The following is a 16,309-nucleotide window of genomic DNA, read 5'->3' as shown; positions in this document are numbered from 1 at the left end:
TTTTTGATTTAGCATTACAACATGCATAAACTTGATCAAAATTTTAAAAGTTTGCAATTACCTGCAAAGTTCTCTTTCTCCTCATCTGAAAGCAACTGCTTTTTTTGCGAATTCAAGTTTTGTATAGCCACTTCCAACATTTCTAGTGGAACAGCAGAGCACTCCACAGCTTTTTGAAGGAGCTGCTTACACTTCTTCACATGCCCTGTGTAGTAAGGGCCAGAGAATTAAAATTCAAGCAAATAAAAGCAATTATACTGTGGTAACACTTTTTTTGAAGACATGATCATGCTCATGCTGCTTTATATTCACTATCCGTCATTCTCTGAAGCCGCTGTTCATTAAGCTCTTTCCCCCTTAGATATCTACTTTTAGGATACTGCCTGGAAGTAGTTACAAACAGATCATGTAAGCCAGTTTTTCCACATGAAATTGAGCATCAGGTCACAAAATGTTTTGTCTTCATATAACTACCTTCTTAGCAGTTATTTAGTGTTATGAGAACCACAAGGAAATAACACATCAGTAGGATGTTTTTTTCCTGTAGCATAAGCAAGGAAAGAAGAGGTTTACAGGTTTGCATTTAGATCTGACCAGATACCAAATTTATAATGTATTATAAAACACCATTAGTGCACTTTATAGGAATCAAGGTTAAAAACAGCTGTTAAACCAAACATTGCCACTCTAGAACGCACTACAATTAAGAAAGTGTGAAAAAAGAATAGTGAGTTTGCCTGCTTTTGTTTTGCTTTTGACTGGGGGTGTTAACAAGAGTTTTGTACATTACTACTTGCCATAAGCAGAGATGGGAGAACTGGTGGGGCTATGGTTTAACAAAACACTCGAAGCATTCAGTTCACCAGTTTGCATATACAAGCATATACACACAGCTATGAAAAAGTAACAGAGTCAAACAAGGGAAAAAATATACTGTGACCAAAATCTTTCCCTTGATTTTTGTTCAGAGTATCAAAATGATGCAAAACTGTTGCAGCTATTAACATTCAGCTGTACATTGAAGTTCCAGAAATCCTTCCTCCTCATTTCCAGAGCAGCAAAATGTGAAGTTCTTACAGGTGCCACATATGTCTAGTTAAATATTATATATTTGAGATTTCCATGTTTCTAGCACTCAAAACCCCACTGAAAACTGAAGGTGGATGTCAATCTTGCCTGCAAGACTGGGGGGAAACAATTATTTAAGCATAAGTTCCTAATATATTTTTAGAACGATCTGTAATGTTGGACACAGAAGTAAGGAAATGCCAAAATGAACTTGGTTATGATTTCATTTATACTTATGCATACTCATCATTTCTTGGTTTTTAAACACAATCAAAAACCATCTATCCCTGAAATTCTTAACAAGTGATAGGACTTTTCACAGAAGCAAAGCCTGGTGTATCTGAGTCTACTTCACATAAAGCCTGGATGATCCACCTAGGCATAACAGCAAAGCTTGCTTCAAGTAAGACTACACAAGGCACATAAGGAAAAGAGTTCCTCATCTGACCTATTTAAATGAGGCTTTTACTCATTTAAACAAAAACAGAATGCCACCCTTTTGTCACTCCTGCAGGTTATGAGTTATGCGCAAATCAATATTACTTCTTCAACCATAATTTCAGGATTGTCACCAGAGCTTTCACTCACAATTTTGCTCAAAACAGGGAAGCAAATGTGTAATTTTTCATCCTAATGCAAAAGGAAAGGACAGATCAATCCAGAAGCAATTGGCACACTTGCCAATACACTGCTGAAACAACTTTGTTGAGGAGGCAGAGCACTACACTTTTTTTTTCCTTTAGCCATAGCTGGGCAAGCTCTATGAAAAAAGGAACTACACTCTTAAAAAACACACCATTCACATTTTGCAGCAGTCCTCCTTGAAGCAGGGAAACTAACACTCCATTCACATTACCAAATGCCAAATTGACCAGCTCAAAGATAAAAATCAGAGGCCACATGGGAGATAAAACAAAGCCAATCATAAATGGTTTATTCCTTTGGGATTAAGGATTGCACTTCAGGTTTTTATACTTTGACAGCAAGTAGCCAACTACAGTATGAGCATGCTATGGAGTAATTAAATTACCAAGTGATTGTGATAGGATTTAGTCATTGTAATCACTAATAACATTTCTACATTTTAAATTACACAATGGGCTTTATGTTAAATAAATGCAGTAAACAATCTTTATTATTGCAGTTTACCTTTATTAATATACAATGCTCATAAGACAAATCATTAGTGTTTAAGTATTGTTTATAAAGTTCAACATAAGCTGATATTAGAGCAATAGATGGTCAGATAACTGACTCATCCAAAAAACTGGAATTTCAAGTCAGAGATATGCAAATTTGTCACCTCTCCATCTTCTGGAGCCCCTGGCACAAGGCAGCAAGAAGGACATGGACCTGTTAGAGCAGGTCCAGAATAGGGCCACAAAGATGATCAAGGAGATGGAGCACCTCTCCTGTGAAGGAAGGCTGAGAGAGCTGGGAATGTTCAGCCTGGAGAAGTGAAGGCTTGGGGCTGACCTCACAGCAGGCTTTCAATACTTTAAGGGGTCTTATAAAAAGGGTGGAAGAGACTTTACTCAGGTAGATATTGATAGGGCAAGGAGGAATGGTTTTAAACTAAGAGAGGGGAGATTTAGATTAGAGGTTCTGAGAAGTTTTTCCACTCAAAAGGTGGTAAAGCACTGGCACAGGTTGCCCAGGGAGGTTGTGGATGCTCCATCCCTGGAGGTGTTCAAGGCCAGGTTTGGATGGGGTCCTGAGCAGCATGACCTAGTGGGCTGTGTCCCTGCCCATGGCAGGGGGGTTGGAACTAGATGATCTTTGAGGTCCCTTCCAACCCAGACCATTCAATGATTCTAGTGGAGGAGTAATGTTTAGTGTTCTTCCTCTATTAGTTATGTGGTATGAATTTGAGGGAAATTTATACAGCCTTCCTGTAACATTACAGGTGTACATACTAGTTAAGAAAACACAAGACACGAAATTTACTTATTGATTTTAATAACATGGGACACATTTTGAACAGCTAAAATGCATCCTAAAATACTGTAAAACAAGAAAGTACTGCACCAAAACATTCTCCATGGACAGTTGTCCTGTTTAAACAAGAAACAAGCATAAAAAGGAACATCTAGTGAGAGGGATTCAGGATCCAGAATATAGAACAGACAGTTTAAGCTCCCTTATTTATTGCAGTTAATTTGGGGGATAATTCTTCATACTAGGCAGTATACAACAGTTTATATGATACTGACAAAAGCCATGAATAAAAACAAAATTAAAACTTAAAGTGTATCCACCAAGGCTTCTTCTTTCAAAGGAAAGAAAGGAAAGAAAGAACACAGCTCTAACAGAATAGACCTGTTCTCCTGGATGGAGCAAGACATTAGAGGGAGAATACCAACAAGGTGGCAGAGATCACTTTACCCAATTCACCCACACAAAGATTTTAAAAACCCCCACACAAATACAAGACTGACTGTAGGTAGCACAACCCTGCCACCTCCCAGATAGACAAGTCAACAAGAGCTTTGTGGACTCATTTTTCTGCAGTACCGAGGACCTGTTGTTCTAAATGTATTAAAACAACTTAAGTTGACTAGAATAGTCTAGTCTTCCATCATCTAGAAACTGAGATGGTATAGATCCTGAAATCATCTGAAACATCAAGTTTTTTTTTCCAAGTGTGATTGCTTGATCCTGACCAACAACCAGGCATTCACTCACTCCTCACTCCCAAACGGATGGGGAAAAATGGGAGAGCAAAAGCAAGAGAGAAATCATTGGTCAGGATAAAGAGTTTAATGAGTGAAAGAAAAAGGGATGAACAAAAATTAAGTCATGCAAAGCAATCATCACCTCCTACAAGCAGGCTGGTGCCCAGCCAGTTTCCAAGCAACTGCTACCATGGAAGAGCTAGCCACCAGCTTTTTACTGCTGGCCATGATGTTGTCTGGCACAGCATACCACTGAGTTCAGGTCAGCTGTCCTCTTGTCCACCCTCAGCATACTCATTATGGTGAGGTGGGAGGCACAGCCGGAGAGAGAAAGCTTTGGAAACATGCAGTGGTAAGCTAAAACAGTGGTGTTATCAACACATAAGCAATCAGAAATGGAAAATGTAGCACTTAAGAGACAAGTAATTCCACCCAAGCCAGATCCAGTACACCAAGGAATGGGATGAATGAATTCATCTCAAATGTCTCATATCTCAGGGACAGACAGTTCACACATACCTTGAAGAAGTGGACCAGATTTTTTTTTCCAAATGATGTTACTCTCATATCAGAATGGCTTGCCTAAAACATGGCAGTACAAGTGACAAAGACTATCATTGTGTTTTGAACACTGACAAATCTGTACCACATCTGCCCACCCACCCGACTGGTGCTCAGCATCTGTGACACTGTCAAAGAAGTTAGTCTACTGCAATTATGAACCAACATCATTCATCTCTGCTGTCCCTGCATGAAAGGTCAACAGTGGAACAGGAAACAATTAAAACCCAATTGCCAGCTACTTAAGAACCTGAGTGGCAGAAAGGAAATTTAATTTGACCAGATGGCATTTATAGTTTAGTTTATTATAATTTTAAAAAGAATCAGTTGTCTCCAAAAAGCAATCTCTTCCACAAGCAAATGGAAGATATCTAAAGGGGAAAGTACCATCCAGATTTGACCATAATTTTTCACCCCACCAAGGGACTCACTCACACCTGCCAATAACATCTATGCTTTAAAATCACTGCCAGTTTTCATCTTGTTCGGAAGTTATTTCTCAAAAGGGAAAAAACTAAGAACTATGCACATTTTCGTTAAAAGTGAAGACATTCTAATTAAATCTCAATCATAAAAGAAAATCCAGGTTTTTCATTTTATGATTTATTACTCAATTTCCTCGCAGAACATGTAACACAAACATTTAAAAAACACAACTTAAAACCAAAGAACAGCAACATCAAAGTTTTTCTACACACCTTGTGATAGCTCAAACTGCGCAAAAGCCACATGCACAAAAGCAAATTTCTTGCAATTCAGTCTGGCCAGATGAAATTGGTCTCGTGCCTCCTCTGGATCTTGAAGGCTGTAAAGACAGCACAAGGCTAGTTACAGAGTGAAGAACCTGACTAACAAAGATCAAGTTCCATGTGCTTGGAGATTGCTTCAGGTAATTCTGGGAAAGCAATCCATATATAGCCAGAGTTTTTTTCTTCCTCAGAACCAGCAATAAGTGCAGATCAGTAAACAATCTTTAGAAAGCTAATAACTGAAAAATAAAACTGAACTTTTCCAAAAACTAGAATGTGCTCAAATCTGAAAAGAAAGGCTGTGGACTCATTTTGAGAAACAATATCAGCAGTGACAAAGAATACATAGCTATTTTCCCCTCAAAGCACTCCCTAACACCTTCCAAGCCACATGGTGATGCTATCCAGATAACCATCTCTGGATTTTGTTAGTCCATTAGCATTGTTCTAGCTACATCCACTCCCACTAAGTAGGCTGCAGAAGGAGGTGAGGGGTGTATTTGCTTGAGAATTTGTGTGGAAAAGTCTGCCATGAAAAACACAAGATAGGTAATCTTGAATACTTCATTATCCAAATGATTCCACATTACATTAGTTAGTAAACCCTACAATCAAGAAATATAGACATTTCTTCCAAAATTTCACCCTGGTTCAAAGTAAAGGAGTATGAAAGTATGGATGGAGAAAGAAACAAATGAAATGGCTTAAAAAACAAGTACAAAAACACATCACAAAGCTAAAGAGAAGGCACTTTGAGTAGAAGTCCATGGAATGGCAGTTATATTAAAGATTAGCAAAGTCTCCATCAGAGTTTAAGGCATGTTACTACTGCCCAGTATGTTTAATACATTCAGCTTTAATGATCCAGAGCAATGGGACAGGTACAGAACCACCCACTCACAGGCAAAGTCGGAGGTAACACAAATCAGCCTTGAACACATTAATTCACTTTCACAAACCCATGTCAAAGGTCGCTTCTGTGGGAAGCAGCACAGACTTGAAGGGCAGTAAGCAGAACAGGACCTACTGTTAGCAACGGGGACCAAGTGCCACACACTTGGTGGCACTGTATTACAGCCAGAAGGCAGGCCTGCCGTGGTTAATGCCACATACAACCAGTTCAGATGCACCTGGTTTCACCTTTGCCTGTTTCCCAGTACATACAATGTTTTTTCAAACAACCTCAGCATTATAATAGGTAAAAAGGTTTTAACATGGTCAGGCTACAGCAAGAGAAGAGTCCATGCAAAGCCAGGCCCAGTGCCAAGGACAGAACCCAATTTTGATGAGAAGAACCCAGCATTGGAGCAAATAGACACTGAGGTCTTAAATTGTTGGTCACTGTCTGTTCCTAAAGTTTGATGTTCTTGTCTGGCTTTTGCTGTTAGGTGGAATATTTGTAAGAACAGCAATTAGAACACCACCAAGGGGCACCTTTCTTCTCCCAAAGGCACCACCAGACCACCCGTGCATCAGAGTTACTTTACTTGGAGTAGCTAAAAAAAATCAAAAAAACTTTAGGAAGTCATAAGGTTCTTTAACAGGAAATAGAACTGATCAGAGAAAATAAACAGTACTAGACAAACTGACAGCCAGGAACAGGGGAATCTGAAACACCAGGGAAATCTCAGACACGAAGCAAACTGCAAGCACTGAGTAAACATTGACATCCTATACTCAAATAACCACTCATCGAGTAACTCCATCACCAGGAATTGTAGACAAGCAACACTGGCTGCAGGGTCAGGTTTTTGTCTGTGTTTTTAAATCTGATCAGTCAAAAGCAATTTCATGTTCTGGTGAGATTACACATGTAGTTCATACACAGCTTCATAAATTTATAATTCAAAATAAAATTTACTCTTAATATATGCCAATCTCAGTTATTATAAGCTAATGCTTTCTCATTAAGTAAGAATTGGGTAATCTATGGAAGTAATTTTCAAGTGGGGAAACAATCATTTAGGGAGACTTCTAGCAAGATTGCTTTGGGATTGATGCCAGATTTTAGCAGGTACTTTTTTTTTTTTTTAAGAGGGAGAGGGGTTGTTCACCTTTTTAGAAAAATACATTAACAAGTCAGGAAACATGACTAATTCACCAACTGAGAGATGAAGCAGAAAAAACTGAGAGTAGACCTGAACTCCTCATCACTCTAGGTAGATGCCATAGTAACACTGGTTATCAAAGCAGAGGGTATTTTAGTATAGCTATTGACAGGGCATTTTAGGAGCAAAATAAGACACTCCAGCTACTCCCAAGAAGGCATCCCCGAATACTGTAGCAGTAAGGCAGCTAGCACATTCCAGCGGGATGCTGAAACTAAAACTGTTAACAAGCATTCTAGCCTAACAGGCTACTTACTGCCTGTGCCTTCAGCTTTGCTTTTTGCAATACACAGAACACTGAACAAAGTTCCACTATCCATACCTTCAAAGTCACTTTTTAAATATGAAGTGGAAAGAGGTCCAAGAGTTTAAGTAATTAGGAAGGTAGTGAAATCATCTTTCTGAAGTTAAACTCCTGCCGTACATGAGACATGTTGCTTGGTAATAGGATCCAATCAACATTTTGGAAATGAAGTTACAGAAACTGAGCCCAAAGCCTCTATCATACACCTTCTGCTCTGATAAACTAACCATCAAAAAAAGAACACCATCTCTCCATATCTTTAAAAACAGGAGGTCTTTCCCAAATACATGCTTTACTCCCAACATTTAGACAAAGAACACCATTTTCAAAAAAACATGGATTCACAGGTCATTATTTACTCCTGACTTTTTCCCCAACAGTAGGTTCAGCAGATTACTAAAACTGTTCAAGGGAACAAAACACTAATGCATTAAAACCCATGCAGATGACAGTACAAAGAAGTAGACCTTACTATACTGCAAGTTCAAGCCACCTGCCAAAAAGGACCAAATAGGAGAGTATACAATAAACAAGAACTGCTAGCTATATAGCAAGTGACAGAAGAACTCCTTACCAAGAAAGGTCTATCCAGATGTAACAATCCTGCCCCAAATTACATCTGAAAACATCTGAACAACCATACTGCTTAAATTTGAACCAGATAAAGCAATAAACTACAATCAGAACTTCATAAATCATGAAAGTACTGAATGATATTCTAAGACAGGTGTTTAATGTAGCTGGGATATGATTTTCCTAGTTAGAGATAAAGAAGCCTAGACAAGGAGAAACTGCTGGAGTTTGGCTAGATGAATTAGACTACAGCAAGTTGTCTACCTTACAGCCACAGCAAGACAGTTACAAGAGTCTAGGGAAATAATCCTAGCTTAAAATGTACAGTTTAATACACAGATTATAGTTAAAGATTGAAGTCATATCAGATTTCATCCATACAATTTCTTTTGAGCTGAAGTAAGGAGAAAGCATGAGATGGCTCTATGTTCCCTTTTACCTTACACATACAGCCCAGAAGTGTCAACAACCCTGAAATTGTTCTTCAGAGCTATCTGATTTTCATCAAGTATAAATGCAAGTACTATGGAGACTAAGGAAGCTGAGCAGCCAAAGCTGGTCAGTTTCAAGTAGCTGATAAAAATCTGTTGCAGAAACCACTAACACAAAACCTGTTACCATCATTAAAATTCAGAAGTCATTGTTCAGAGTACTTATATTGAAAATTGAAAATTCACACTTACGCTTTCAACTCAGCAAATCTCACGAGGATGCGAGCATACTTCTCATCTTCACTATGCTTTTCTGCAGGTAACGCAGTTACTGCTTGACTGTAGCGACCAATGAGTCTGTTCAGTACACCAACATCCATATGAGGAATACCCTTTTTCTCCAGCTTAAGCAAAAAAGACAGCCAGTCTTCTGGGTTATTTGTCATCATTATTTGATTAACTGTTCCAGAGTTATCTGAAAGAAAAATAGCAAGAGATATTGATTAAAACTGCAACCAACATGAATTAAAAACACTTCAAAAGCTTTCAGTCAGGACAAAGATCAACCAAAACACATACCTGTTGTATCAGCTGATATTTTAGTACAGTTAAATTCATCTGTGATATTGTCTTCATTTCTGTATTTGTTTTTCAGGTCTCTAACTCTACTCATGATTGAAGCAATTCGTGGCAATCCCCTTTCACTTAGATCCTCCTCCTCCTCCATCTAGAGGACAGAGAAACCAGTGAAATTTTAGAAGAACTGTTGCAGTTGACCTTAATTGGTATTTCCATGGGAGAGCCCCTCATGTATGTTTCGCAGATTGAGACTCAACCACATTAAATAGCAAATATTAAGACTTTGTCAGTTTAGTTATACAAATAAACTTGTAATGTGCATGTCTTTAACACAGTATCTTTGCAGAAAAGCAAGAAAAAGCATAGAGTTCTAAAATGAACCCTTCCTTTCTTTATAAAAAGAAGTGTTTTCAGTGGTCAAAGAACAAAAGCAAGCATCCCCCAGAGATGCAAGCAAGACATATATAGAAAGAACTATGAAAGCTGGAGACAGCATGCTAAAATCAGTGCTATCTGAAAAATCAAATTTTCACTGAGCTGAGACTAAGAGAACCCTCCCCTCCTTTTTCTTCAGCAGTAAAAGTACATTGAACAGAAATCTAACTTCAGGGTTCATTTGCAACTTCCTTTAATACCTATTCCTCTCCACACTGCATAGAGAAGAATTATCTTTAGCTGTTCTGAGACCACCCCTGTAAACTATCACATCTTTGGGGGATTACATTGCTAAAAATGACATAGGTGATTACTGTAGCAAAGAGTGTTTACATGCTGCTCCAAAGATATTATTTACTTCACAGGGAGAACGATCATCTCTCTTCATAAGGAAGATTTTGGTACCTATTGCAGTTTTGCCCCTGATTAATACAGGGGAGGGGGCTACAGAAACTCAGATCTCCTCTTTAGAGGTGAGAATATCTTTGAAAGGTCGGTCCTTGAACTGTACCCCGTCCCTCTAAGCATGGATGAAGTCATCTTTTTGAAGCCAAACCTTAAGTAACTTTAAACACCAAGAAATTTGAAATTTACTTCATATGGTAATACTATGAGGTCTCATTGCTACTGTAATTGACAACAATTCCCTAGTAATTTTTTTTTATTAGAAAAGACAGTACTTATGTTTTCCTCACCAATATAAAGGTGTTATTTTTCTGGTGACAAGTTGCCAAATGTAGCTGACAAGAAATCATTTTCTACATAAATATGATCTTAAATCTCGACAACATGTCAAACTTACATTTCTGGTATGTGGCTTCTCAACTGAAGAAGGTTCAGTGTGTACAATACAGAGTAATCTTCTCTTGAAGAGATATGCTTTCTCATAAAGTTAATTTTGATAAGGGTGAGATTACTTCAGATGATCCCAAAAATCCAGCAAAGGCAAGAAACATAGCTCTCCATCCTGAAGAAGTTCCTAAGTAACCAAAATATAAGTGATTAGACATCAAGAAGTAAATTAGTATCAGTATATACTGCAAGCTTGCTTTATCTTCGCAACTTCTCAGAAATATTACTTTTCATTAAAAGAAATCCATTAGTAACAAGACTACTAAACAGCAGAAATTCAAAAGTTACTCTTGTACTAAGAGCAAGTACTTCCAGATGTGCCTGCTATATAGGACATTTACAGATGGAAGATACACTAAAATCATAATCATCTGAGTATTGTCATGATTTGCAACTGATCTTTCCACTCACACCCAAGTTCAATCATGAGCCAGTATTCAGAGTCTTGTTTTGGCTTAATTTGCTACATAATTACTTTTTAAGAAAGCATTTGCCATGAATTTGTGCAAAGTGTGTTCAAAATTTGACAAGACAATGAAGACCTAAAATAGCAACATGCAGTTATAAGCATGCTCAATAGGAACTGAGCTTCTAACTGCAATGCCTGCATGGCAGCACATCCGAGATCTAGAAAAGCCATGCAGGAAAGAAGGTTAGGGGCAGGGAAGCAAGGAAGAGGGAGAACATGTATGCAGAGATCAGGAAAATACAGAAACTACCTCTAAAAGAGCATAGCAGTAATTTTAACACCTCATACAGACTCAGTAAGAAGTTAAGGGACAAACTAGAAAAGCAGCATGCGCTGTAAGTGGGTGAAGTGGCAGTGTGGGTTAGTCACAGGATGCCATGTGCAATATACCCAGTCGTGTTTATTGATACTCAAGAGAAATAATAGCATCCAGCCCTGAAATAGTGGATTTACTCTGGTATACTACTCCTGAACAGAAACAGGTGCTGTTTTTACTGAAAGTCCTTCTTAATCACTGAATGACAAGGTATACTCTTCCTGCTCCTGGAAGCTATCAAAATACTGCATCTGCCTATATCCAAGGAGTTGCCAAGAACAGCCAGGATTTTAAGGAAATGCCCAGGAGCATGCCTGGCTTTTTCCTGCAAGTGAATCAGTCAGCCTAGAAAAAGGCATCCTTGTCATCCCATTACCTACATGGTTCTGTGCTGCCAGATCATTGTGGCTGCAGCTATTGTCTAGCTCTGTTCCTATGGCCTGATTTTTTTTGCTAATAAACTATGAGATGAATAACTGAGTCAAGTCCTCTGTGCAAAAGAGGAAAAATGCCACCTTCCCCACTATATCAAGAACTTCACTAGCTTGGGTGTTTTCTGACACCTTTTTCCCCCCTTATGTTTAAGCTGTTTTGCCCTTCCTACATGCAGAAAGATCCCACACAAACAGGCAGGGGAAGCTCGCAGTAGCCTTAATCTTCTACAGCACTTGCATTATTTTATTCACATATTCAGGCCAGTATTTCAATACTGCTCACTGTTTAAGCACATACTTGCTGGTAGTACAGAAAACAGTGTCAGTTACAGAAAGCAGAGCTATCCCCATAATCCTTTCCAAGTGCAGTTATATCAACATTGCCTAAACACTACAGCATTGCTCTAAACCCTTCCTGTTAAAAACTATTACACATACAATTTAGTGCAAAAGAGTTCCTGCCCTCGAGATCTTGCCAGCTGTTCAATGCACAGAAGAACAGAAGCATGAGATAACACATGGCCAACCTTCAGAAAGGCGTGACATTATCTGTTATTTACCCATTTATTCTGCAGACTTCAAAGCAGAGCCTACTCTTTACTGTAACTCTGAAGAAACAGATACAAGCTTACAAGATGCTGAGGTTTCTTAAAACACATGGGGAGTCATGAAAGCAGATGTTCCATCTAAAAGATAGATGTTTTGGGGTTGAGGTCAGAAGAGAAATTTGTAATGGTAGGAATATGAAAGAAATTCTGTGACTTTTGTTACTCTGGGCGGATATTAAGAAACTCTGCTCCTAGGAAGGGCTGAGCTAACTGCTTGTGGAACAAAGTCTGGAAGCAGGTGAGGGGCCTAAACCCTTCCAATCCTCCCCGGCCCTGGTTGCAAGGCTGGGTTCCGCGGTTACCGGTCGGTTACCGACTAGTCAGGCCCGGTAACTCCCTCCTACCCTGCTCCCCAACACAGCCGGCCTGAGCCTTTCCCTTACCCTGCCTCTACGCTCCCCAAACCACACAGAAACTCGCCATTTTCTGAAGCTTCTCCCCAGTCCTAGCAAAAAAAGTATATTTAAAATTAAATAAATAAACAAAGCCTCGAGCTCCGAGGCCTCACGGGCACGGACCAGCCGTGAGGGCCCCCTCCCCTCACCGAGCTCCGGGGCCCCCAACGGCCGCCCCCCGCCCCCCCGCACTCACCTCAGCCGCCGCCGCCGCCCGCTCCCGGCCGGGCCTGGGCCGTGCCCGCCGTTCCCCGTTTGAATCTCCCCGCGGCCGCTGATTGGCCGGCGGAGGGGAAAAACAACGGAAGCGCGGCTTTCTATTGGAGGGGGAGAGCTGAGGCCCCGCCCACAGCGGTCGCGGCTCCGCCCCGCTCCCCTCCCTTCGCGCCGCGCGGCGGGGCCGTTAGGCGCCGTTACCCGCCGGGGCGCTGAGGGGGCGCTCGGGGCGCTGTCATGGCGCCGGTCGCTATTGTAATCCCTAATGCCCGCAAAGAGAGTGCGAGCTGCCCGCACTGAGGCCATGTATACAAAGTTCAAAGCACAGAAATGAGATAACGCAAAAATACATCTGAAAGTAGTTTCAAGCAATAAATACTCTGTGCAGCCTCACTCACCTCCTACACAGCGCTGCGTGTCCTGACCGTCTCCTTAAGATCACGCCTTCCCTTTACCTTTTTCTCAGGCGGATTCCCCATAAGCTGATTCATAAGCGCGCCTCATTATCTGCAGCATGCCTAAGGCTGCTAAAGGCAGCGCTTCCTTTGAGCTGTCCCCTTTTTCTTGCAGTTGGATTACAGCGATGCAAAAGCACTAACTAGAACAGTTCGGCCTCTCCGAGTTTATATTCTACCTGGACTTGTTATTTACTGTCTTCTTTTTAGCCAGTGTGGCTCTTGCGATGCTCACAATATTTTCAAGATTGTTTACACACTTCATAAAAAGCACTGAGACATATTCACTCTCTGTATACCTGTGCCATATTAATTTAATACCTTACTACTTACCATTAGCTTTCCATGCAGTTCCCATGTGACTTTAACATTATAATACCTAAACTGGCATTTAATTGAAGTTAATCTCGCTTGTTTTGTATTCATCTAAAACATAAACATCTTGTCTAATGTAGTGATAAAAGTTCACTCAGCAGAGAAAGGGAAGAGGCATTTCAAGAGAGAAATTGAGTCCAAACATCTATTTTGGACTCTGATGGATCATCCTGTGGAGATGTCTGTTTTCTCCAAGCACAGAGGAGTTACAACTTTTAGCTAAGATGTGAGGTGATTTTTTTTTTCCCATATTGCCGATTGTTCTAGTGAATAATGCTGTAAAGGGTGGTCATCTGAGTTCTGTAGCTGTGACAAGCAACCAGGATACTATGTCGAAAGAATCCTAGCACAACTGAAACGAATGGGAGAAAGAAGACAGAGCAGCCCCCTGAAGAAAAATAAATAAATAAATAAATAAAAATAAAGGCAGCCAAGAGGCGAAGGGGTCAGAGAAAGAAAGGCCGTAATACCAACAGAAAAAAATAAAGAAGCCTACATATAGTACTCTTCAGGGAAATACATAATGTGTGGTGTTTGGTTTGATGGTAGAACCATTGCTTGCTTGTTTATAAATGTTTATGCGTGTTATTCATTATAATGTCATGGATGTACAGGGAATCTAAGAACTGCAGCACCTGACATCTTCACCTAAAGCTGATACCAGTCTGAATGACAACAGGCACATGCGAATCAGAAAAACAAGGATGTGATGAAGAAAAAAGATGGATGACGAACAAAAGGAGATGTCAGTCTTTTATAAAGTTACATCAGGCAAATCCTGTTTCATTGTTTTAAATACTCAATCATATGGTAAGATTTTGTATCTGTTTGGATAATCGTATTGCAAACCCAAGTGTGGCAAATGCAAGTGAATTGCAAAAGATTTTTCAAATGTCGAGGAAATCTTTATAACACACTATGGAATTTTCTGAAATGCATCTAAGAGAAAGGCCATCCTCTTCTAGCTGAAAATTTGGCAGCAACCAACCCATCTTCCTGAGCTGATATATGAAATTCTGTGTCTCTGGTATGAAGTGCTGAGCTAAAGAAAAGATGGTGGCTTATTGATTACAACTGCTGGCAGACATTCAGTGTAGCTCTTTTGGTTAAAAGTGCATTTGGAGAGAACTCTGCTGAGTATTTGATGAAATCTTTATTTACTGGGAGCACGCGGACTTGTCCTGGCTGTTGATGCATTGCTCCAAACTACAGATGTCCACAAGAAGAAGCAAACAAATATTTTAGATGGTAGAGTCACCTCAACAACTGAGAAATTGATCTGAAAATAAGTGGTTAATTAACAAAGCATTAACATTTTCAGCAGCAAGAATAACAGATATTCCCATTCCTCCTAGCTGTTTTGTTTCCGTGACACACTACTTGTCATTATTGACTACTTCAAGCTTTATGTGTAATTAATTGGTTTTGTTTGTTTTTTAATGAATAAGGAAAAGAGAACAATAATTATTTACATCAGTGGATCTTGTTCCATAGTGCTTGTTCATTTACAGATCTGATACATGCTTTGTGACTGGACTTTTACAATATACTTTTTTCCTTACTTGCGGACATGTTCAATCACTAAAACAATGAGAACCATTGACCTGCCTTCTGTGTGTTGTGTGATAGGTACCATTTGGGCTGAAAGTCAGTAAAATGCACAGACGTGTACACACAAGAAATACTAATTTAGAAACTGACTCAATCAACAGATCTGCAAAAGGACGTGTCAATAAGAAATGTTTGTGCTGTTTATTTCAGAAGGATGCTTCAGGGACTGGTTCTAACTGTGGTGTATTTTAAGTATTATATTGGTGATATGGAAATGAATATGAAATGGCTGCCAGTAAACTTGATACCAAGATGGTGTTAATGCTGCATGCAAATGACTTGGCCCTGACCTGAGGTTAAGCTAACTGCAGGACATAGGAATCCAGTGAATGTGACATGAGAAATTGCTGAACATGAATAACTTTGTGATAAGATGGTGAAAGCTACAAACATTGCTGTGAAAGGTGGCTGGATCTCGCATGTGTTTATGGGGGAGTTATGTGAAAAATAGACAAATTTCATAGATATTTGAAGGGGAATATTTTGGAAAGAGCATCTTCTGTGAAGTGCGATCTTACAAGCTCAAAAGCAGCTCTGTAACCATATCAGGACACCCCCACATATGAGATCACTTGGGTAATGGTACCAGATATACCAGATGTGAATACATATTTACCAAAACTGGACCCACTTGAGAAAAAGGAATTAGAGGCAGGTTTTGTATTTTGGAAGACACTGGAACAGAGAAAAGGAGTCACAAGGGCAGCAAGAAAGACAACTGGGAAATGGGAAAAGAGTTGGAAAAGCTCTGGAAAGGGATGTATACATTTTTCTGCTTTTGACATCTTCAAGATAAAGCTTGTTGTAAAATATGTTATATTTAAGCATAACTTATTCTGATCAATATTCTGGGCTACTACATGAAAATTCCTAAGCTGTGCTAAGAAGAGATCAGGCTGGATAATCCAATGGTCCTTTCCACCTTGAACAGTGTGAATCCACAAGTCTCAGGAGAGGCATCCGTGGTGTTCAAGAATCGGTCGGCATTCTTTATTGCTTGGAAAACACAGGTCTTATCTTACAAAACTTCTTTCTTTCAGGTTTGTTTCTTCACAGCATCTACTTCCTGTGGAATCAGAAAAATAATTTCCAATG

General features: G+C 39.6%; 1 protein-coding gene across 1 annotated transcript in view; it reads right to left on the bottom strand.

Annotated features, from left to right (window-relative positions):
* The window catches only part of TTK (TTK protein kinase), a 30,208-nt gene extending 17,313 nt beyond the window's left edge, over window positions 1-12,895 (bottom strand). Inside the window, exons 1-6 of the mRNA XM_083831365.1 lie at window positions 12,754-12,895; window positions 10,286-10,462; window positions 9,049-9,196; window positions 8,722-8,944; window positions 5,003-5,109; window positions 62-205 (exon numbers count right to left, since the gene is read on the bottom strand). Of these exons, the coding sequence (XP_083687491.1) occupies window positions 62-205; window positions 5,003-5,109; window positions 8,722-8,944; window positions 9,049-9,196 (622 nt within the window). The 5' untranslated portion in view covers window positions 10,286-10,462; window positions 12,754-12,895. The remainder of the gene's footprint in view (window positions 1-61; window positions 206-5,002; window positions 5,110-8,721; window positions 8,945-9,048; window positions 9,197-10,285; window positions 10,463-12,753) is intronic.
* Between the last annotated feature and the right edge of the window lie 3,414 nt (window positions 12,896-16,309).

The sequence above is a fragment of the Anser anser genome (assembly GCF_964211835.1).
Source record: "Anser anser genome assembly, chromosome: 3".
Lineage (NCBI taxonomy): Eukaryota > Metazoa > Chordata > Aves > Anseriformes > Anatidae > Anser > Anser anser.
The sequence above is the reverse complement of the archived record's forward strand: the minus strand, read 5'-3'. Positions and strand labels throughout refer to the sequence as shown.